The sequence below is a fragment of the Neltuma alba genome, unplaced genomic scaffold (assembly GCF_004799145.2).
Source record: "Neltuma alba isolate B1F8T4 unplaced genomic scaffold, ASM479914v2 tig00013353_pilon, whole genome shotgun sequence".
In the NCBI taxonomy this organism is placed as follows: domain Eukaryota; kingdom Viridiplantae; phylum Streptophyta; class Magnoliopsida; order Fabales; family Fabaceae; genus Neltuma; species Neltuma alba.
Window position 1 is genome coordinate 43,519 of NW_021637619.1, and position 23,713 is coordinate 67,231.

Genomic DNA, 23,713 nt, shown 5'->3' on the forward strand with positions numbered 1-23,713 from the left:
AGTTTTAAAAGCTCTTTAACATTAATTATGTTCTGCGGTCCTTGAGTGAAATTCTCCCTTGTTTTTTTCCCTAAATATCATTTTGTTGGGTCCAAAATGTCATTTCCTCTAAGCTGAGTTCCAAAGAGCTGTCGCAGTTAAAAAAAAAAAAAAAAGACACCTGCACGCATCTCTCGCATCTCTCTCTCTCTCTGCAATTCATTGGATGGTGTTTAGCGAGGTGCGTACGGTGTCGTGCTTGCCCCCACTCACCATTAAGTCCACAAAAGGAAAGAAAACGAAATAAGCTCAGTTCGCCCACCCCATAACTAGCAATTAACGTTATTTCTCAAAAAAGTTCGTTTCCTCCTCTTCCCACCTGCCTCTCTCTCTCTTTCTCCTCTCTGGGTTTGTTCTCTCCTAGACTATTGATAGCTGGGGTTCATCGCACCTGTGGCTAAGCTTTCTCTTCAACTAGGGTTAATTCCAGATTCTTCGTGAGCATCTTCCTCTTTCTTGCCATCTTTCGTTTCCTCTTTTAGACACTGACACTTCAAACCAACTATTTTCCTCCTTTTCTTTTCCTGTAACATTCCCCTTCTCTTTCTCTTTCTCTTTCTCTTCTCTTCCCTTTCTTCATTTTCCTCCTCTTCTTGTTTAATCCCCAACACTTTGGTGTTTGACAGTAACATTCCTCAATCGTTTGCTTGTTCTGATTGGAAGCCCTGACCCAAGAACAATTTGTGTGTGTTGCTTAATGGATCTGATATTGATTTTCTACTTCGATTTGAGAGATAATGAGCCGCCTCCTTTCCTTTAACTGGTCGGAAACTAAATGTTTCGCTCTTTTAGTTACGAAAGATTCAGTAATTTTTATTTTCAGTCTGAATCTATCATATTTATTGATTATTAATAAATTGTTTTCCTTATTTTCGTCCCTGATTTTGGGTCTATTTTTGCTTCATAAGGAAATGACAAGACAGAGGATAGAAATAAAGAAGATCGATAACATAACTGCGAGGCAAGTGACATTTTCAAAGAGAAGGAGAGGGCTATTCAAGAAGGCTCTAGAACTCTCGACTCTCTGTGATGCTGAGATTGCTCTCATAGTCTTTTCTTCCACTGGGAAGCTCTTCGAATATGCTAGCTCAAGGTCTCTCTCTTTCTCTCTTCGTTTTAATTTTCCCTTTCATCTTTATATATATTCTCACAGGTATTTTCGATCTATCTGCAACTCGTTGATGGTCGAAAGCTTTTGCCCGGTAATTATTGTTTAATTTTCGCACGTACCTGCAAGATTCGTAATCATGTACTTGTGCTTATTATTTTAATTTTATTTTAAGCTCATTGATCTAGACAAACGTACAGAAGAATGACCACGAACGTGCTAGCTTAGAGAATGTCACTGTTTCTATCAAACACTTTTCTGAGAAAATAATAATGATAATCTTGGCTGACTTGCTGTACTTCGCTTTTTGATTTTCTAAAACTTCGACTTCTTAGTTTATGATTCTTGAATGTTTACCCCTTTATAAATGTACATCTTATTTTTTGCGTCCTAACAAAGAAAAATGGCTTTAGAAACTTATCACTTATTGTTTTGATATGTAACTGCAAAGAAGATACCAACACGATGACATGTTATAGTTCATTTCATTTCCAATATGGATATATATATATATCTTCATTGCCTCATTATAGATCATTCCCCGTATATAAGGCTCTAGACAAGGGGATGTTTTGTTTTGAATTAGACCTTTTGACGACTTAGGCAAAGGAAAGGATTAGTTCATTTAGCTTGCTTGAGTGGGAAAAAATGGTGCTTAGGGTAAAATATCTGATTTGAGAACATGATAAGTTTTCAGAACAAAACGCACTTTCTCGGTGTTCATTTAGAGGCTTTATATCAGTTAACGCAAAAGGCTATTTTCCGTAATGGCAGTGTAACACAACGCATTAGGTTTTTCCTCTTTCTTTGATTTGCGAGATTAGTATTTCAATTGCTAATCTCTTTCAATCCTCTAGAGGACCCTTGGATACATAACATCACATCACTATATGTGTGAAGTTCAAATTTATATATTTGCATGTGTATTATAGGCATTTGACATGCGTCCACACATGCAAAACTACTAAAACTTGCTAAGGACAAAATCTATCCTGGTTATCAAAATTTGTTCCCTTGCTTACTAGGTACAAAGAAAATTGACTTTTAGCGGTGACAAAATGTCACTGCTGAAAATATAAAAGCTGCCACCTATAGCGACCATGGCTGAAAAGTTTCAGTGGCGACAAAAAAAGGTCGCCGCTGAACGTGATGCCAGAGGAAAATGGGCTTCCAAATATTTTCTATTTAAATGTGTCTTCTTCAAGATTTGAACTCATAACCACTACTTTTTCTGTCCAATTTTCTTGCTGTTGAGCTGAATTGAATTCGCTAGTTATTATTGTAAAATAAAATATATATTATCATATTATATTATACGTTTAATACGTTTAATAAAGTTTATAAGAGGTTTATATTAGTAGCATAGGAAGTGCAGGAAAATACAAAAAGGAAAAAGAGTGAATGAAGTTCAAAATATTTAAGAAATGAAGCAAAATCCTGAAACTACTTATGAGATATGGGAGGACACCCAAACTTATGTTGATAATCTAAAAAACGCGCCATTGAACTATAACATAGGAGACATAATAATTTTCTTGTCTAAGAGTAATGGTCAGATTCGACACACTAACCAAATACGAAACTCTTCATTCCTGCGGAGCACTAAGTTTGACAATTTATAGTTATCCCTTTTAGAGTTGTATTCATCATCTTAAATCCATTTATAATCATGAACGAATTATTTTAAGTTCTTTGCCCCTGTCAGTTAGAAACGAATTTTCCACAAAACCTAAGTGAATTTGCGCATTTGTTATTAAGTGTTTCAATCGAATATAAGTCAATATATTTGTTATATTTCAAAATGTTAGTCTTCCACATTATCTTGTATATCCGGCTTCTTTACCCCATCTTTCTCTATAAATAACCTGTAGTCTAATAATTAATCCCCATGTAGAGTAGTGTCTGCGTCATTTTTCTTTTAACTTTTCATTAAGACATAAAAAATACAAGGATATTTCTGCCATTTTATCATAAAGACGCGATAACGCAAGCTATTTCCATAATTTCTCCATGACTCGTTTGAGGAGTGGTTGTAATTGTCCCCTTTCAGTTAAAAAAAAGTATCAAAGCCATTAATCCAACCTGAGGAAGAAAAGAAGTAAAAAGTGTCGCAGTTAAAGTCATGGAATTAATTAGCAAGAGAGAATAATCAGGCTACTACTTGTAGTTGTCATCGAGTAATTTTGGCATCGTAATTAATGAACCATAGAATGAAAATCAGAGTCACTTGCATATGATTGCATTTATAATCTTTTAACGTGCAACCTTTATGTTTACTTCTCATTTGATTTTTTTTTTTGGGGTTACAACTCATTTGATGATTTTAGTCACGCAAAGAAATTCGTCAATAAAGAATGATTTTAGGGGCTGATATAATAATACTACCTCTAGTCTCTAATATAAGAGCTAGTAGGGGAATTGAATATGGTTATAAATATAAGACCCCAATCCATTCCTTTTTTTATTTATCCAAATTAACCATATTAATTGCGCGTCTCCTATGGAAGTTTGCATTAATGGATAGTTTCAATGCAAATCATTTAAGAAGATATTTTAGAAAAATCAACACATATTTTTGACAAATAACTAATTTAATTGTGTCTTAATCTATCCAAATTAATTAAGTAGATCTTATATTAAGGACTGGGGATGGTATATCATTTTATACTTGGGGGTTCAAGTTCTCTAATACCCCTACTCTTTTTCATCCCATACTGCGTACAGTGTGTAGTTTGCAGAATAAATTTTGAACCATCTGTCTTTTTCCTTATTATAGTGTGCCGCAGGTTATTGAAAGATATGATCAGCACTCACAAATTGAGAGATTATATCATTCATCTGTTTTGGTAAGATCATTATGCATATGTTTTTTTACCTGAAACTGACTTCGTCTAAATATATGCTTCGCAATCCTTTTGCTCCATTTTCTTCCTCCTTTAAGTATTATAAACTAGCCTGAGTTATGCGACACTTATTCCATATCTCATGAATAGTACAACTTATAAGATCTTTTATATTATATATAGATATTTAGATTGTTCTTGTTGAATTGTCCTTTTCTCAGTACATTTGTTCCGTTCCCTTTGATTTTAATAACTTTATCCCTTAGCCCTCTTCAACTTGATTATTTGTTTAATTACCCAAATTTTCCCCTTTTCCATGTTTATAAAACTAGAAAGGACGAAATATTTGGATTCATAGCTCATAGCTCATAGCTCATCTCCACCTAGCATAGCCCCAAGCTACAACGGGATCCAAATGATGTGATATCAAATGAGACCTATGAATAAATAAATAAATAAATAAAAATCTTCAAGTTCGCGAACAATGTGAATAATAATAGTAATAAAATATTATGTACGAAACTAATAAGACTCAGGAATTGAGGTACGAAATACAAATGTGTGTGCGCGCGCGCATGTACGCTGAGGCTTTTATTTTGTGCCTCCTCTATGCATAGACTTATATTGCATTACTAAGGGGATGACTATACCTTATAATTATATTGAAAGGCAGTTGAAGGGAGAAGAGCTTGAAGGATTGAACAGAAATGAATCATAGAAGCTTGAGGAACAAATAAAAAGAGGTTTGAGCCGTGTTGTCAAAGCAAAGGTTTGCACTTTTGTTAAAAAAAAATTGATGCTACTTGGGCTAAACATGAGGATGTTGCGGGGTAAGCTGATTACATATGAGGGATGTGTGGGAAAAAGCTTTTTTAAGCTCTGTGGAGTAGCTTACCCCAAAAAAAAAAAAAAAAAGAAGAAGCCAAAAATAGATTTTTTTCTCCCCAGCAAAATCTTAATGTGATCTTCTTCCAACAATTCAAGTGTTAAACTTAACTAAAATATCTTTTTTCTATAATTTTAAACAAATTGGTCCATAACAAGTCCTGAATAGTTCCTGTTGCTTATGCGGTGGCAGTATTATTGATTATATGTCTGGAAAGTAATTAAGCTGCTTATGCGGTTGACTTAGCTATTATTAAGACGAAAATGCTTGTCTAATCATTTTATTATTCTTTCTCATTACAAAAAAGTGCCCTGGCTCCAACTTTTTAAAGATTTAACTGCAGCAAGAACTTAACTATGATTTCTCAAACTACAATGAATCATCTGGAACTAATGGTTTGACCATGATTCTGTATAACTATGAGTTAAAATTAAGCTTAACTCCGGTTGTTAAATATAGCAAATAAACCTAAGCTTCCCTCCAAATTTTCATAAAGCACAGATAGCACAACTCACTGCAGACTTTTCAAATGCATGGGGCTGGCTTTAGTTAAACATATAAGATATAATTTCAATAATACGGCACCTGAGAATTTCTCCTCCTTATATACATGCCTTCACATATAGTTTGAAATGAAATAAGTCTCTACCTCATAGAATGCAGAATAAATAAAAACGGACGAAAATTTTAGTGAAAGAGAGAAGATTGTGTACACGCGCACGCGCGCACACACTTCACGTTTGCTTCACCTGAAATTCAATACTAATGAATCATAATTGTTATGTATAGTATGACAGGGACACTTTCAGCAAGCTCAGCAAGGAAGAAGCCAATAGGGCTCAGGAACTGAAGTATGTGTGTATATGTGTGTGTGTGTGTGTATTTACATGCTATTACATATATAGAGTGTGAAGTTTTTATTTTGTGCCTTCTCTATGCATAGACCTGCACTGTTGTATAACTGAGGGATGGCTATGTCTTGTAATTTGAAGGCAGTTGAAGGGAGAAGAGCTTGAAGGATTGAACATAAATGAATTACAGAAGCTTGAAGAGCAATTAGAAAAAGGTTTGAAACGTGTTGTCAGAGCAAAGGTTTGAATTGTCTTGTCCACTTCTATGTTGCATATTTATTTGTGTACTATAGAGGAAAGCTTTAGCGATTGTTTTATTGGGGCCACTTTGCTGATATCGAGAAATTATTATAACTAATCTGCATGGATGGTTTTTTTTGTGATTTGCAGGATGACATAATGTTGAAAGAGATCGATGCGCTCAAGAGAAAGGTCAAGCACATTCCAAACTTAATTTTTGGAATCTTACATCTTTTTGTTTAGTTATAACTTGAAGCTTGGGAAAAAAAAGAGAGAATTATCATCGTCAAACATTCTTTCCCTTTCCCATCCTCCTTAATCCATTCATACAGGGAGAATCTGAATCATTAACATGCAGGGTTTAGAAAAAAAAAAAAATTCTACATGATTCTTCTATTTAATATTTGATACAATAAAAGAATTCATTAAAATATGCACTATGGACTAAAGAATAGCAAGTCTAAGACATCTATGGATTGAATTGAGTATTCCTTGCCTGTGTTTGTATCTTCATATTTAATCCGTAAGTATTAAAACTACATATCTAGCTTTTAGGTTCCCTCATTTGTCTGAAAATGCTGCTTTTTTTATCCGTGCAGAGAATCCAATTGGTGGAAGAGAATCAGCGATTAAATCAGGTGATCGGAATTTTGAAGTGTTTTTTCATTGTAAACCGTTAAATTTCTGTGTTTCTAATGTTTATAGCATCGAACTAGCTAGGACATTGATTTAAATTTTATTGCCCTGTTAACGGATGATCCTCAGTTGAATGGGTCATTATTGAATTGGTTTATCTAAGTTGTATACATAGAGAAAATCAGTTTTTTTATTTGTTGTTGACCAAATTTGACTATCATGTGGACGCTTTTGAAAGCATTTTAAATCAAAGGAAGGTCCACTTCACTGGTTGAACCAGCTGTTCCAATCTAGTTATCAAATTTCTTGTTCTGAAAAAGAGTCTTAAAAGATGGGAAATATCTGCGTTTAGGTGAGGAATCTTTCACAAGAACAAGGAGGTCAGTCATCTGAGTCAGCCGACATTGGCAGCATATTTGATCCTCCACATGATGATGATAGTTCAGACACTTCTCTCAACTTGGGGTGAGTATAGCTAACTTAACTGTCCTTTCTTGAGCTTTCTGATAATCAAATATTAATTGAGGGTTGCCTGTATTCATCAATAAGTACTAAGGAGAATTGAAGTGAAATTTTAATTTTTTACTGCTGAAATATTATCTCAGGAGCTATGGAATCCGCACAGCATTGTCTCTTTTTGACAATCAACATTGTGTCATCAAAATTCCCTATAAATGAGAAGTAATTGTGAGTTTGATCCTACTTGTAATCTCAAGCTTTTAATACTTGTTGTCTTTCTTGCCAAAAAAAAAAAAAGGAAGTCAAAAACAGTGAACTTTAGCTTGTCTTTACACAATGTATTTAGAATATGTATTCTTGCATGCATTGAATGTGAGATTAAATTTATTTGTGTGTGTGTGTGTGTGTGTGAAATTAAGGATCAGATATGGATCTGTGGCATATATTCTTAAAACTTTAACTTAAGTTTATTGTCTTTGTGTTGCAGATTGTCTTTATTTAAATGAGAGAAGCAAAAAAAGATGACGAGGCACTATAGAGCAGAACCATTGAGATTATCATTCTTGTAGGTGAAATTCAACCAATGCAGGAGTTTTTTCCCAAATGCAGGAGTTTTTTCCCATTATTTCATAAGAATTTAAGTTTGCTTTTAATCTGTAAGTAAGTAGGTATTGATTACATAAATTGACCAAATGAACACACACACACACACACAGATATATATTTTATTTATCCAATGGTGTTGTTTCTGAATTCCAAAGTCATGTATAAAGAAAGGGCCCAATGGTTGGCCTTAATGTGCTACAGCCTCATCCACCCGCTATAGTGTAGGTTAGTTGATATATTCCGTACCTAAAAAAAAAGAAGGAATAAATGTATTACTGTATACTGACGTGTTACCAATATAAAATTGATTATAAACTGATCATTCTTAATTAAAACAATACTTTTCAACATATGGATTTGATATTGAGAATAATATGTTTATTGCTAAAGCAAATTAAGGAAACAAACATTTCATGCCTTGTGTGACGAAATTGGCTTTTGATACATACAAAGTTCGAGGTGAACAGTGCACTGTTAATATACTGGCCGAAGAGTATGTCATGTCTTTCTCTTTTTTTTTGGGGCATAATTAATTTAGTATATTTTTAATCTCTTTAAATTAGTTAACTGTGTGTGTTATAATAAGGGATGAAGGTACTACATTGTAGTAGTTTGTCTATGATACGCTTTCATATTGATTAGTGTAACAAAATGACTTAGTGATTTAATATAGCGTGGTTTATCTAGAAAATATAATAACTATTAAATCCATGAACACATAGTTGTTGTAAGGGTTAATATCATCTTTAGTTCTTTAAACTTGGCTTTATTTTTGTTTTGGCCTTAGAAACTTAGAAGTAGTGGTGTTGGTTATTAAAATTTGATATAAAAAAAAAAAGGAAAAATGACACTGATGTCTTATGAAACACAAAATATGGCAAAAAGATTTTAGGAAATTTGTAATGAATTTGAAGTCCCAAGGGGACCTGAGTTGGTTATTAAAATTTGATATAAAAAAAAAAAGGAAAAATGACACTGATGTCTTATGAAACACAAAATATGGCAAAAAGATTTTAGGAAATTTGTAATGAATTTGAAGTCCCAAAGGGACCTGAGTTGGTTATTAAAATTGAATATAAAAAAAAAAAGAAGGAAAAATGACACTATGTCTTATGAAACACAAAAATATGGCAAAAAGATTTTAGGAAATTTGTAATGACTTTGAAGTCCCAAAGGGACCTGAGTTGGTTATTAAAATTTGATATAAAAAAAAAAAGAAGGAAAAATAACACTGATGTCTTATGAAACACAAAATATGGCAAAAAGATTTTAGGAAATTTGTAATGACTTTGAAGTCCCAAAGGGACCTGAGTTGGTTATTAAAATTTGATATAAAAAAAAAAAGAAGGAAAAATAACACTGATGTCTTATGAAACACAAAATATGGCAAAAAGATTTTAGGAAATTTGTAATGAATTTGAAATCCCAAGGGAACCTGAGTGCAATTTAATGAAATGTGAAAAGATAATTTTGCCCCCGTAAGATGCAACCAAAATTGCTAAAAGTTGCTTTGTTCCCGACTAAAAATCAATGCCTATTAGCAAAAGGTAAAAGGAAAAACGAGCCCAAACTTTATCTAGTTTCTTCTCCATTGTTATGTGAAAATCTTGCCCACCCCACTCACATTAACCATTGTTAAAAATCGCTTGTGCGTTTTGATTTTGTGTGTGCTGGTTATTTAAGTTAAAGATTTATGATAGATAGGTAGGGTGATAATGGGTGTTCTATTTTTAGATATATTGTGAGTAAATTGAGGGTGGGCTTGCTCTATTTTGGCATGATTTGGTGGGAATCGATGAAAAAGATAAAGACCGATATAGAAAGAAACCCTTACTGCAAACTAGAAAACTCCGTTTTTAATATAGGTTGTAATAATTGTTAATATAACTGTTTGAGTTGTTAATGATAATTGTTTCATGCAAGTTTACCTTAATTGGTTTTGTTATTATGTTTTTAACACAGACCATAACCTTCTATTGACTAATTAGTCGATATTACAAAAGGAGGAAGAAAAGGCAATGAAGAAGGGTGAGTAGTCACAAGACAAAAGAAGAAAAAAGGTAAAAAGAAAAGCTATTTTGAACCCAAATAAATGATGATTAGAGAGAATTTTTTTTTGTAAATGTCACAATACACACTAACAGTTAATTTGACATTTGATACATTCAATTGTATGTTTTTTTTCTTAATAGGTTGTGAAATTGGTGTAATTATATGGATATAAAGCTATAAATTAAAGTTGCCTACAAATTGACATATTATATTTTGATGTCTAATTAGTTGTCATTAACTACACCTTTGATTGTTAATACACTTTTCGTCGCTTGCCATTCATTGCACTATCAATTGTCAATTTACTTGTTGATATGAGTTTGGAAAAAATGTGATTTTAAGTTATATAATATCATACGACATCATATGACATCATCAATTCCTCTAAATTAATACATTTAGTTATAAATGTGATATAGAATTATTATTAAAAGTCAATTATCACTAATACAAAATTATGAAATTACTTGTCATTAACGACACATTCACTTGTTAATGGTAGCACTGTGACTTGTTAATAACATCATTATGACTTGTCAATTTATATGTTCATATGAATTTATTTAAGTTTTGGAAAAAATATCACATAATTAACATAAATTCCAACAATACATTTTGATTATAATGTGATATAAGATGATATAATATTTCTATTTTAAGTGAAATATAATTGAATTTCAAATTTGAATCAATGTTCCTTGTGTTAATTGTTAATGTTTGCACTATAACTTGAAAATTTTCTTATTGATATACGTGATTTTGAGAATTGGCCTGTCTTTTATGTTAAGGAAATAAACAATGTAACAACAACAGGACATGAATACCATAGAAATCATTGTAAGCAAAATTCAATATGTAAGGATCAGCTGGTCCTTATTGTAAACCACAACAAGTAAAGTAACCTAGGCTAACGAAATAAGTCACATATTAGCCTAGGCATTATATAACTTGAAATTAAATTTTTTTAAAAAAAAAATTTATATCAGTTGATGAATTAACAAGTGATATGGCAACTATTGACACCGTTAACAATTGAATGTGTCCTTTGACCAAAAAATAATAATAAATGCATCATAAATGACAAGTAATTTCATAATTTTATATTAGTGATAGTTGACTATTAATAACAATTCTATATCACATTATACCCAAAATCTATTAGTTTAGAGAAATTAATGATATTATATGAAGTTATATGACATTATGTAACTTAAAACATGTTTTTTAAAACTTATATTAGCATATAAATTGACAATTGATAGTGTTATGAGTAGCAAGTAAAGGGCACATTGACATTGAAGAATACAAATAATAACAACTTTTTCTGTATCAGAATAGTATACAATCAATTTTCATTTACAGCTCGTATATATATAATTACACCAGTTTCACAATTTGTTACATAGAAAAAATATAGTTACACATGTCCATATCAAACTAATCGTAGGTGCGTACTGTAACATTAACCAAAAAAAAATTCCTATCACTTTTATTTACAAAAAATTCTCTAAGCCGAAAATGGTTTTCTTTCCTAAATATCATTTTGTTGGGTCCCAAAGGGTCATTTCCCCTAAGTTGAATTTCACACATCTCTCACAGTTAAAAAAAAAAAAAAGCACCCGCACGCATCCCTCATGCATCTCTCACATCTCCCGCTTATCCCGCTCTGCAATTTTTACTGCGTCGGGCCTACCCCCACTCACCATTAAGTCTGCAAAAGGAAAGAAAACGAAATAAGCTTCGTTACCCCACTCCGTAACTAGTAATTAACGTTATTTCTCAAAAAAAGTTCGTTTCCTCCTCTTCCCAAATGTCTCTCTCTCTCTCCTCTGTGTTTGTTCTCTCATGGGCTATTGATAGGTGGGGTTCATCGCACCTTTGGCTAAGCTTTCTCTTCGACTGGGGTTGATTCCAGATTCTTGGTGAGCATCTTCCTCTTTCTGGCAGTCTTTCGTTTCATCTTTTAGACACTAATCCTTCAAAACAACTATTTTCCTCTTTTTCTTTTCCTGTAACATTCCCCGTCTCTCTCTTTCTTTTCTCTCCCCTTTCTTCATTTTCCTCTCCATCTTGTTTGATCCTCAACACTTTGGTGTTTTAGAGTAAGTTTCCTCAATCGTCTGCTTGTCCTGATTGGAAGCCCTCTTTGTTCTTCAATTTTTAATTTCTCCTTAATTCTTTTCTTCTTTCTGTCCACCCAAGAACAATTTTCTGTGTTGCTTATTGGATGTGAGATTGATTTTCTACTTCGATTTGAGAGATAATGAGCCACCTCCTTTCCTTTAACTGGTCGGGAACTAAATATCCCGTTTTTTTAAGTTATAAAAGATTCAGTAATTTTTATTTTCAGTCTGAATCTATCATATTTATTGATTATTAATGAATTGTTTTCCTTATTTTCGTCCCTGATTTGTGGGTCTATTTTTGCTTAATAAGGAAATGACAAGACAGAAGATAGAAATAAAGAAGATCGATAACATAACTGCGAGGCAAGTGACGTTCTCAAAGAGAAGAAAAGGGCTATTCAAGAAAGCTCAGGAACTATCAACTCTCTGTGATGCTGAGATTGCTCTAATGGTCTTTTCTTCTACTGGGAAGCTCTTTGAATATGCTAGCTCAAGGTCTCTTTCTCTCTTCTTCCAATTTTCCTTTTCATCTTTATATATTCTCAGAAAGATTTTCGATCTATTTCCACTTTGATGATAGTTGAATGCTTTTGCCAGGTAATTATTTGTTTAATTTTCATACGTATCTGCAAGATTCGTAACTATGTACTTGTGCTCATTATTTTAATTTTGTTTTAAACTCATTGGTCTAGACAAACGTACAGGAGAATGTCCACGAACGTGCTAGCTTAGAGAATCTCACTGTTTCTATCAAACAATTTTCTGGGAAAATAATAATGATCTTCTTGGCTGACTTGCTGTACTTAGCTTTTTGATTTTCTAAAACATCGACTTCTAGGTTTATGATTCTTGAGTGTTTTCCCCTTTATTAATGTATATCTTATTTTTTGCATCCTAACAAAGAAAATACCAACATGATGACATGTTATAGTTCATTTCATTTCCAATATGGATATATATATATCTATATCTTCGTTGCCTTATTATAGATTATTCCACGTATATAAGCCTCTCGACAAGGGGATGCTTTATTTTGAATGAGACCTTTTGACCACTTATGAGGCAGAGGAAAGGATTAGTTCATTAAGCTTGCTTAAGTTAAAAAAAAAAAAAGTGCTTAGGGTAAAATATCTGATTTGAGAACGTGTTTAGTTTCCAGAAGAAAACGCACTTTCTGAGTGTTCATTTAGAGGCTTTATATCAGTTAACGCAAAAGACTATTTTCTGTAATGGCAGTGTAACACAACGCGTTAAGTTTTCCTCTTTCTTTTCTTTGCGAGATTAGTATTTCAATTTCTAATCTCTTCCAATCCTCTAGAGGACCCTTAGATACATAACATCACATCAGTATATGTGTGAAGTTCAAATTTATATATTTGCATGTTACTATAGGCATCTGGCATGCAGCCACACATGCAAAACCTAGTTATAAAAATTGCTAAAGATGAAATGTTCCTGGTTATCAAAATGTGCTCCCTAGCTATTTCCATAATTTCTCTCCATGACTGGTTTGAGGAGTGGTTGTAATTGTCCACTTTCATAGCAAATACCCGAGGAAGAAAAGAGGTAGAAAGGGTCGCAGTCAAAGTCATGGAATTACCAAGAGAGTATAATCAGGCTGCTACTTGTAGTTGTCATCAGAGTAATCTTGACATCACAATTAATGAATCATAGAATGAAAATTAGAGTCTCTTGCATTTGATTGCATTTATAATCTTGTAACGTGCAACTTTTATGTTTACTACTTATTTGATTATTTTTTTTTATTTTGCTTACCATTTATCCGATGATTTTGGTCACACAAAGTTGTGTCAAAAATCCTAGTAGTACTTCAATTGAAGAGACTTGCATATGAAGTGTTTGTGTTTATACCAGAAATTCATGAATAAAGAATTATTTCAGGGGCTGATATATAATACTACATCTGGAATTGAATATGATTATAAATATGAGGCCCGAATCCATTCCTCCCTTTATTTATCCAAACTAAACCTATAAATTGTGCATATGCTAAAGAAGTTTGCATCAAAGCCTAGTTTCAATTCAAATGATTGAAGAGGATATTTTAGTTAAATCAACGCATATTTTTTACAAATAACTAACTTAATTATTTTTTTTAATTTATCCAAATTAGTTAATTACACCTTATATTAAGAACTATAGATAATATATCATATTATACTCATGGATTCAAGTTCTCTAATACTCATTCTCTTTTTGGTCCAATACTGTGTACAGTGTATAGTGTGCAGAATAAATTTTGAATCATCTGTGTTTTTCCTTATCATAGTGTGCAGCAGGTTATCGAAAGATATGATCAGCACTCACAAATTGAGAGATTATATCATTCATCTGTTTTGGTAAGATCATTATGCATAACTTTTTTTCCCTGAAGCAGACTTTCTAAATATATGCTTGGCAATCCTCTTGCTCCATTTGCTTCTCCTTTATAAACTAGCCTGAGTTTTGCGACACTTATTCCATATCTCATGAATGGTACAACTTGTAAGATCTTTTATATATAGATATTTAGATTGTTTTTGTTGAATTGTCCTTGTCACAGTACATTGGTTCCGTTCCCTTTGATTTCAACAACTTTATCCCTTATCCCTCTTCAACTTGATTATTTGTTTAATTACCTAGATTTCCCCCTTTTCTATGTTTATATAATAGTTTAGTCTAGAAAGGATGAAATATTTGGATTCATAGCTCATAGCTCATCTCCACCTGGCATAGCCCAAAGCTAAAACGGGATCCAAATGAGGTGATATCAAATGAGGCCTATGACTAAATAAATAAAGAAAAAGCTTCAAGTTCGCGAACAATGTGAATAACAATAGTAATAACATATTATGTATGTAGATAAAAGTTACGTTTTTCACTATGCTTGACCTGAAATTCAATAATAATGAACTAATAGAAATCTCATGGGGAATTTATGTATAGTATGAAAAGGAAACCTTCAGCATGCTAAGCAAGGAAGAAGCTAATAAGACTCAGGAGTTTAGGTACGTAATACAATATATATATATATATATATATATTTTGTGGGTGCGCGCGCGCGCATGTACACTGAAGTTTTTATTTTGTGCCTCCTCTGTGCATAGACTTGTATTGCATTACTAAGGGGATGACTATACCTTATAATTATGTTGAAAGGCAGTTGAAGGGAGAAGAGCTTGAAGGATTGAACATAAATGAATTAGAGAAGCTTGAGGACCAAATAAAAAGAGGTTTGAGCAGTGTTGTCAAAGCAAAGGTCCGCGTTTTGTTAAAGAAAGTGTCAGATTTCATGCATGTTAAAGAAAGTGCAAATTTGAAGGAAGAAATATTTGATTAACCCAATTTTTTTCCTTCATATAGCGTGCAGCTGGTTATTGAAAGGCTTGGTCCGCTCTCAGACGACACTGAAAGATTAGACCATCCGTCTGTAGAGGTACACGCATATTTTTATGTATTTCTCAATCTTTTGGCTTCATCATTCTTTTGATATAGGGCCAGTTTATTTAAGTTTAAGAAAATTGATCTTAGTTGGGCTAAACATGAGGAAGTTGTTGGGAGTATGAGGGAGTTGTTGGGAGAATTTAAGCTAATTACATATGAGGGATGTGTTGGAAAAAGCTTATTTTGATAAGCTATTTGGAATAACTTATCCCCAAAAAAAAAAACAAGAAGCTAAAATAATTTCTTTTCCAACAAAACTTTCATGATTAGCTTAATCTTTTCCCAACAATTCAAGTGCTCAACTTAACTAAAATCACCTTTTTCTTTAATTTTAAAGAAATTGGGCCATGATAAGTCCTGAATAGTTTCTGTTGCTTATGCAGTAGCAATATTATTGATTATATATTTGGAAATTAATGAAGCTGCTTATGCGGTCGACTTAGCTATTATTAAGATAAAAATGCTTGTTTAATCATTTTATTATTTTCTCTCATTACAAAAAGTGCCCTGGCTCCAACTTTTTAAAGATATAACTGCAGCAAGAACTTCACTGTGATTTCAAACCACGGTGAATCATCTGGAACAAATGGTTTAACCATGGTTCTGTATAACTATGAGAACAATGGCATATAACCAGAGTTAAAATTAAGCTTAGCTCTTAGCATTGTTATATGTTGGGACCATGAGAAGCTTATCTTTTCAATTATAGATGAGTTTTGAAATGACATATATAGTTATCAATAGCAATAAGAGTCTATTATGGAAGAACCTATCTTCCTGGACCTATTTTTCAGTTTGAAAAGTAATTAGGAAGCTGTTTGTAGGTTTTTGCATTCATTTTCTAGTTTGGATAAAGCTTCATTTCCAAATTTTTTGCAAGTAAAACTATTTACTTTGGATTTTTATTACCCCCACCTGGCTGTATTGAAAATTTATGAAGTTGATTAAGTTGAACGGAAATTAATCTGCATGGTATATTGTGGGAGAATTCTCCTTCTTCTTGTTTTTTTTTAATTAATTTTGAAACAAAATTACTTCCATACATTGCTGGAATAATTCAAAAATCCACTTTCTGCTAACATAAAGAGGGTATTTTCCAAAGGTCTCACTCAAATACCTTCAAACAAATTTTCTCCCTTGCACTACTCCTTCCAAACACACTAGAGAGGAAAGCTTTAGCGATTGTTTTAGTGGAGCCACTTTGCTGATATCCAGAAATTATTTTAACTAATCTGCATAGATGGTTCTTTTTGTGATTTGCAGGGCGACATAATGTTGAAAGAGATCGATGCGCTCAAGAGAAAGGTCAGGCACATTCCAAATTTAATTGTTGAAATCTTATATATTTTTGTTTAGTTATTACTTGAAGCTTGAGAAAAGAAAAGAATTATCATTGTCAAACTTTCTTTCCCTTTCCCGTCCTCCTTAATCCATTCATACACGGAGAATTTGAATCATTGACATATAAGGTTTGGGAAAAAAAAAAAAAAAAACTACATGATTCGTCTATTCAATATTTGATAGAATAAAAGAAATTCATTAAAATATGCACTATGTACTAAATAACAAGTCTAGGACATCTATGGATTGAATTGAGTATTCCTTGCCTGTGTTTGCATCTTCATATTTAATCCGTTAGTATTAAAACTACATATCTAGCTTTTAGGTTCCCTCACTTGTTTGAAAATGCCACTGGTTTTGCCCGTGCAGAGAATCCAATTGGTGGTAGAGAACCAGCGATTAAAACATGTTATCGGAATTTTGAAGTGTTTTTTAACTGTAAGCCGTTGAATTCCTGTGTTTCTAATGTTCATACCATTGAAATAGTTAACGGATGATCCTCAGTTGAATGGGTCATTATTGAATTAGTTTATCTAAGTTGTATACATAAAGAAAATCAGTTTTTTTTATCTGTTGTTGACCAAATTTGACTATCATGTGGACGCTTTTGAAAGCATTTGAAATCAAAGGAAGGTCCGCTTCACTGGTTGAACCAGCTGTTCCAATCTAGTTATCAAATTTCTTGTTCTGAAAGAGTCTTAAAAGATGGGAAATATCTGCGTTTAGGTGAGCATTCTTTCACAAGAACAAGGAGGTCAGTCATCTGAGTCAGCCGACATTGGCAGCATATTTGATCCTCCACATGATGATGATAGTTCAGACACTTCTCTCAAATTGCGGTGAGTATAGCTAGCTTAACTGTCCATTCATGAGCTTTCTGATAATCAAGCATACCAAGAAAGTGCAAGATTCTGTTGTTAACTTCTCATGATATTGCTGGTATAGTGAATAGACTTGTGATTACATGATGGCTTGGTTTTATATAGAAATATAATACTGAAGATCTCAAAACAAAAAGTAAATTTTAGCAGTCAGATCTTGAACAGTTTGGAGAAGCATTGAAATCATATGATGATAAGTGAATATGTCTTTGTCAGTGTTCTGAATTGTCAAACATTGAGGATTGCATGTGTTAATAAGTAACAAGGAGAATTATAGTGAAGTTTTAATTTTTTATTCCTGAAATATTTTCTGAGTAGCTATGGAATCCGCGCAGCGTTGTCCCTTTTTAGCAATCAACATTGCGTCACAAAGCCAATAATAGCCTTATAGCCTAGTGTCATGAAAATTTCCTATAAATGAGAAGCAATTGTGGATTTGATCCTACCTGTAATGTCAAACCGTAAACACTTCCTGTCATTCTTGTAGGTGAATTTAACCAATGCAGTAGTTTTTTCCCATTATTTTCATAAGAATTTAAGTTTGCTTTTAATCTGTAAGTAAGTAGGTATTGATTAAATAAATTGATCAAATGAACATATATATATATATATATATATATATATATATCCAATGGTGTTGTATTTGAATTCCGAAGTCATGTATAAACAAAGGGCCCAATGCTCGGCCTTAATGTGCTGCAGCTTCATTCACCCGCTATAGTGGTGGTTATTTGATATATTCCGCGAAAAAAAAAAGAATTAATCTAATACTATATACTGACGTATTGCCAATGTAAAATTAATTATAAACGGACCATTCTTAATTAAAACAATACTTTTCAACATATGGATTTGATATTGAGAATTATATGTTTATTGCTAAAACAAATTAAGAAAACAAACATTTCATGCCTTGTGTGACAAGATTGGCTTTTTATACATACACAGTTCGAGGTGAACACTGCACTGTTTATATTTTTGCCAAAAAGTATGTTTTGTTTCTTTCTTTTTGGCATAATTAATTAATTTAGTAAATTTTTTAATTTCTTTAAATTAGTCACTCAATGAAGGTATTAGGTTGTGGCAGTTTGTATATGATACAATTTTATATTGATTAGTGTAACAAAATTACTTTATTAGTGATTTAATGTAGCAGGGTTTATCTAAATAATATAATAACCACTAAATCCATGAACACATAGTTGTTTTAAGGGTTAATATCATATTTAGTTCTTTAAATTTGATTTCATTTTTGTTTTGGCCTTAGAAACTTAAAAGCAGTGGTTTGGTTTTTAAAATTTTATTTTATTTTCATCGGCTTAAAAACAAATTTTAATCCTCATAACAGTATTTTTTTATTTATAAAAAATATGCCAAATTTTGGAAATTAAAGGTGAGATATAGTAATCCTTATTTTAGAATTAGATCAAAAGAGAAAAAATGATTTAAAAAAAGAAAAATGACAAGGTTCCATGAAACACAAAATAGAGCAAAAAGGTTTTAGGAAACTTAGTAGTGAATTTGAAGTTTCAAAGGGGCTTGAGTGCAATTTAGTGAAGTGTGAAAAGACATCTTTACTCCTAGTAAGAGGCAACTAAAATTGTTAAAAGTTGCTCTGTTCTAGAGTGAAAGTTGGCACCTATTAGTAGAAGACGAGGAAAAATGAACCCAAACTTTATCTTGTTCCTTCTCCATTCCCATATGAAAATCTTGCCCATTCTACTCTCATCAACCATTGTTAAAAATCACTTGTGTTTTTGGTTTTTGGTGTGTTGGTCATTTAATTTAGGGATTTAGGATGGATGGCATGATTATGTATGCTTTGTTTTTGGGTATATTGTGGATGAATTAAGAGTGGGCTTGCTCTATTTTGACATGATTTAGTAGGAATTGATGAAAAACATGAAGATTGGTATAGATAGAAACCCTTAGTACCAAATAGAAAACTTTATTGTTGACGTAGGCCACGATAATTGTCAATATAGTTGCTTGAGTTATTAATGATAATAATAATTGTGTTTTGCAGGTTTACATTAATTGGTTTTTTAATGTTTTTAACAGAAACCATGACCTTCTATGCCTGTGACTCATTAGTGGAGGTTATAAAAGAAGGAAGAAAAGGCAATAAAGAAAGGTAAGCAGTCACACGAGGCAAAAGAAGAAAAAAGGCAAAAAGAAAAACTATTTTGAACCCAAATAAATGATGAATGGAGAGAATTTTGTTGTAAATAGAAGTGACAGAAATTTTTTGTAAATGTCACAAAACACACCAATAGTTACTTTGACATTTCATACATTCAATTGTATGTTTTTTTCAACAGGTTAGGAAATTGGTGTAATTACATACATATGAAGTTGTAAATTAAAGTTGGCTACAAACTGATATGTTACATTCTAATGCATAATCAGTTGTTATTATCTACACCCTTCATTATTAATACACTTTTTTGGTCACTTGTCATTCATGGCACTATCAATTATCAATTTATGTGTTGATATGGATTTGGAAAACATGTGATTTTAAGTTACATAATATCTCATATAACATCATCAATTCCTCTAAATTAGTACATTTTATTTATAAATTTGATATAGAATTGTTATTAAAAGTCAATTATCATTAATACAAAATTATGAAATTACTTGTCAATAATGACACGTTAACTTGTTAATGGTAGTACTATGACTTGTCAATAATATCATTGTGACTTATCAATTTATATGCTCATATGAATCTATAAAAATGTCATTTAATTAACATAAATTTCAGTACTACATTTTGATTATAATGTGATACAAGATGATATAATATTTTTATTTTAAGTGAAATATAAATGAATTTTAAATTGTTTTTTGGTGAACAATTGAATTTTAAATTTGAATCAATGTTCCTTGGGTCAATTCTTAATGCTTGCACTGTCACTTGAAAATTTTCTTATTGATATATGTGATTTTGAGAATTTGTGTGCTTTTTATTTTAAGGAAATAAACAATATAACAAAAGCAGGACATGAATACCAAAGCAATCATTGTAAACAAAATTCAATATGTAGTCCTTGTTGTAAATGGCAACAAATAAAGTAACTTAGGCGAGCGAAAAAAGTCATGTATCAATCTAGACATTATATAACTTGAAAACACATTTTTTTTAAAATTTATATTAGCCGATAAATTAACAAGTGATATTGCAATTATTTACAAGCGAAAGTGCTACTATTAACAATTGAATGTGTCATTTGACCAATAAATAAATAAATAAATGTGTCATAATGAGAAGTGATTTTATAATTTTATATGAGTGATAATCAATTGTTAATATTAATTTTATATCACATTATAACCAAAATACATCAGTTTAGAGAAATTAATGATATTATATGAAGTCGTGTAATATTATGTAACTTGAAATCACGTTTTTTCAAACTTATATTAGCACATAAATTGATAGCTGATGGTTTTATGAACGACAAGTAAAGAGTGGTATATTGACATTAAAGGGTGGAAATAATAACAACTTATTGTGCATCAAAATGACACATAACCAACTTGTATTTACAACTCATAAACATGTAATTATATCAATTTCACAATCTATTACAAAGAGAAAAAAAACAAACAGTTTGATGTATCCAATGTCAAACCATTCGTAGATGTTTATTGTGATTTTTACCAAAAAAAAAAATCCTATCACTTCTATGTCCCCCCAAAATATGATTTTGTTTGGTCCCGAAGTGTCATTTCCTCTAAGCTGAACACACATCTCTCACAGTTTAAAAAAAAAAAAAAAAACCCGCACGCATCGCTCGCGCATCTCTCACATCTCTCTCTCTGCAATTCATTGGATGGTGTTGCGTGCGGCGTGTACTGTGTCGTGCCTGCCCCCACTCACCATTTAAATCCACAAAAGGAAAGAAAACGAAATAAGCTTCGTTACCCCAGTCCATAACTAGTAATTAACGTTATTTCTCAAAAAAGTTCGTTTCCTCCTCTTCCCACGTGCCTTCCTCTCTCTCCTCTCTGTGTTTGTTCTCTCATGGACTATTGCTAGGTGGGGTTCATCGCTTCAACTAGTACTTTCTCTTCATCGCACCTGTGGTGAGCATCTTCCTCTTTCTTTCTTGCAATCTTTCGTTTCCTCTTTTAGAGACTAGTACTTCAAACCAACTATTTTCCTCTTTTTCTTTTCCTGTGACATTCCCCTTCTCTTTGTCTTTGTCTCTCTTTTTCTTTTCTCTCCCCTATCTTCGTTTGCCCCTTCTTCTTGTTTAATCCTCAACACTTTGGTGTTTTCCAGTAAGTTTCCTCAATCGTCTGCTTGTTCTGATTGGAGGCCCTCTTTGTTCTTGAAGGTTTAATTTCTCCTTAGTTCTTTTCTTCTTTCTGTCCACCCAAGAACAATTTTCTGTGTTGCTTATTGGATCTGAGATTGATTTTCTACTTGGATTTGAGAGATAATGAGCCTCCTCCTTTCCTTTAACTGGTCGAAAACTAAATATTCCGTTTTTTTCAGTTATGAAATATTCAGTAATTTTTATTTTCAGGCTGAATCTACCATACTTATTGATCATTAGTGAATTTTTTCCTTATTTTCGTCCCTGATTTGTGGGTCTATTTTTGCTTAATATGGAAATGACAAGACAGAAGATCGAAATAAAGAAGATCGATAACATAACTGCGAGGCAAGTGACGTTCTCGAAGAGAAGAAAAGGGCTATTCAAGAAAGCTCAGGAACTATCAACTCTCTGTGATGCTGAGATTGCTCTCATGGTCTTTTCTTCTACTGGGAAGCTCTTCGGATATGCTAGCTCAAGGTCTCTCTCTTTCTCTCTTCGTTTTAATTTTCCCTTTCATCTTTATATATATTCTCTAGTATTTTCGATCTATCTGCAAATTGTTGATGTTTGAATGCTTTTGCCAGGTAATTATTGTTTAATTTTCGCACGTACGTGCAACATTCGTAATTATGTACTGGTGCTCATTATTTTAGTCTTATTTTAAACTCATTGGTCTAGACAAACGTACAGGAGAATGACCACGAACGTGCTAGCTTAGAGAATCTCACTGTTTCTATCAAACACTTTTCTGAGAAAATAATAATGATAATCTTGGCTGACTTGCTGTACTTAGCTTTTTGATTTTCTAAAACTTCGACTTCTTAGTTTATGATTCTTGAATGTTCCCCCCTTTATTAATGTATATCTTATTTTTTGCATCGTAACAAAGAAAACTGGGTTTAAAAACTTACACTTGTTGTTTTGATATGTAACTGCAAAGAAAATACCAACATGCTGTCATGTTATATGGTTCATTTCATGTCAAATATGCACATATATATCTCTGTGTGTGTGTGTGTGTGTCTTCATTGCCATATTACAGAGTAATGCGCGTATATAAGCCACGAGACAAGCGGACGTTTTATTTTGAATGAGACCTTCTGACCACTTAGGCAAAGGAAAGGATTGATTCATTTAGGGTAAAATATCTCATTTGAGAAAGTTTTCAGAAGAAAACGCACTTTCTGGGGCTTCATTTAGAGGCTTTATGTCAGTTACGCAAAAGAATATTTTCTGTAATGGCAGTGTAAAACAACGCATTGAGTTTTTCCTCTTTCTTTACCTTGCGAGATTAGTATTTCAATTTCTAATCTCTTTCAATCCTGTAGAGCACGCTCAGATAGATAACATCACGGTATACATGTGAAGTTTAATGTTATATATTTGCATGTGTATTATTACAGGCATTTGGTATGCGCCCACGCATGCAAAACTACTAAGACTTGCTAAGTATGAAATCTGTCCTGGTTATCAAAATTTGTTCCCTAGCTTAGTACGTTGAATAAAAGTTAGAAGAGGTTTATACTAGTAGCATAGGAAGTGGAGGAAAAAACAAAAAGGAAAAAGAGTGAGTGAAGTTCAAAATATACAAGAAATAAAGCAAAATTCTGAAACTACTTATGCGATATGGGAGGTCACCCCAAACTTATGTTGATAATCTAAAAAACACACCATTGAACCATAAGATAGGAGATATAGTAATTTTATTGTCTAAGAGTAATGGTCCGATTCAACACGCTAACCAAACACGATAATGCTCTTCATTCCCGCAGATCACTAGGTTTGAAAATTGCCATGTTTAATTTGATTGGAAACACTGGAGACTCAGAGCGATGAAACCTTTATAGTTATCCCTTTTAGAATTTTA

General features: G+C 32.4%; 1 protein-coding gene across 3 annotated transcripts in view; it reads left to right on the top strand.

The window, feature by feature from the left end:
• Window positions 1–420: 420 nt before the first annotated feature.
• Window positions 421–23,713, top strand: part of LOC114736654 (MADS-box protein JOINTLESS-like) — a 62,274-nt gene continuing 38,981 nt past the window's right edge. The window contains exons 1-6 of one of the 3 annotated variants that reach the window (XM_028924532.1): window positions 421–458; window positions 948–1,132; window positions 3,924–3,993; window positions 5,666–5,727; window positions 5,869–5,968; window positions 6,118–6,159. In XM_028924532.1, coding sequence (XP_028780365.1) covers window positions 951–1,132; window positions 3,924–3,993; window positions 5,666–5,727; window positions 5,869–5,968; window positions 6,118–6,159 — 456 coding nt within the window. In that variant the 5' untranslated portion in view covers window positions 421–458; window positions 948–950. Of the gene's footprint in view, window positions 459–947; window positions 1,133–3,923; window positions 3,994–5,665; window positions 5,728–5,868; window positions 5,969–6,117; window positions 6,160–12,106; window positions 12,342–14,136; window positions 14,207–14,792; window positions 14,816–22,141; window positions 22,324–23,713 lie in introns of those variants that run through there. The other 2 variants (XM_028924533.1, XM_028924530.1) reach the window with 2 other exon arrangements.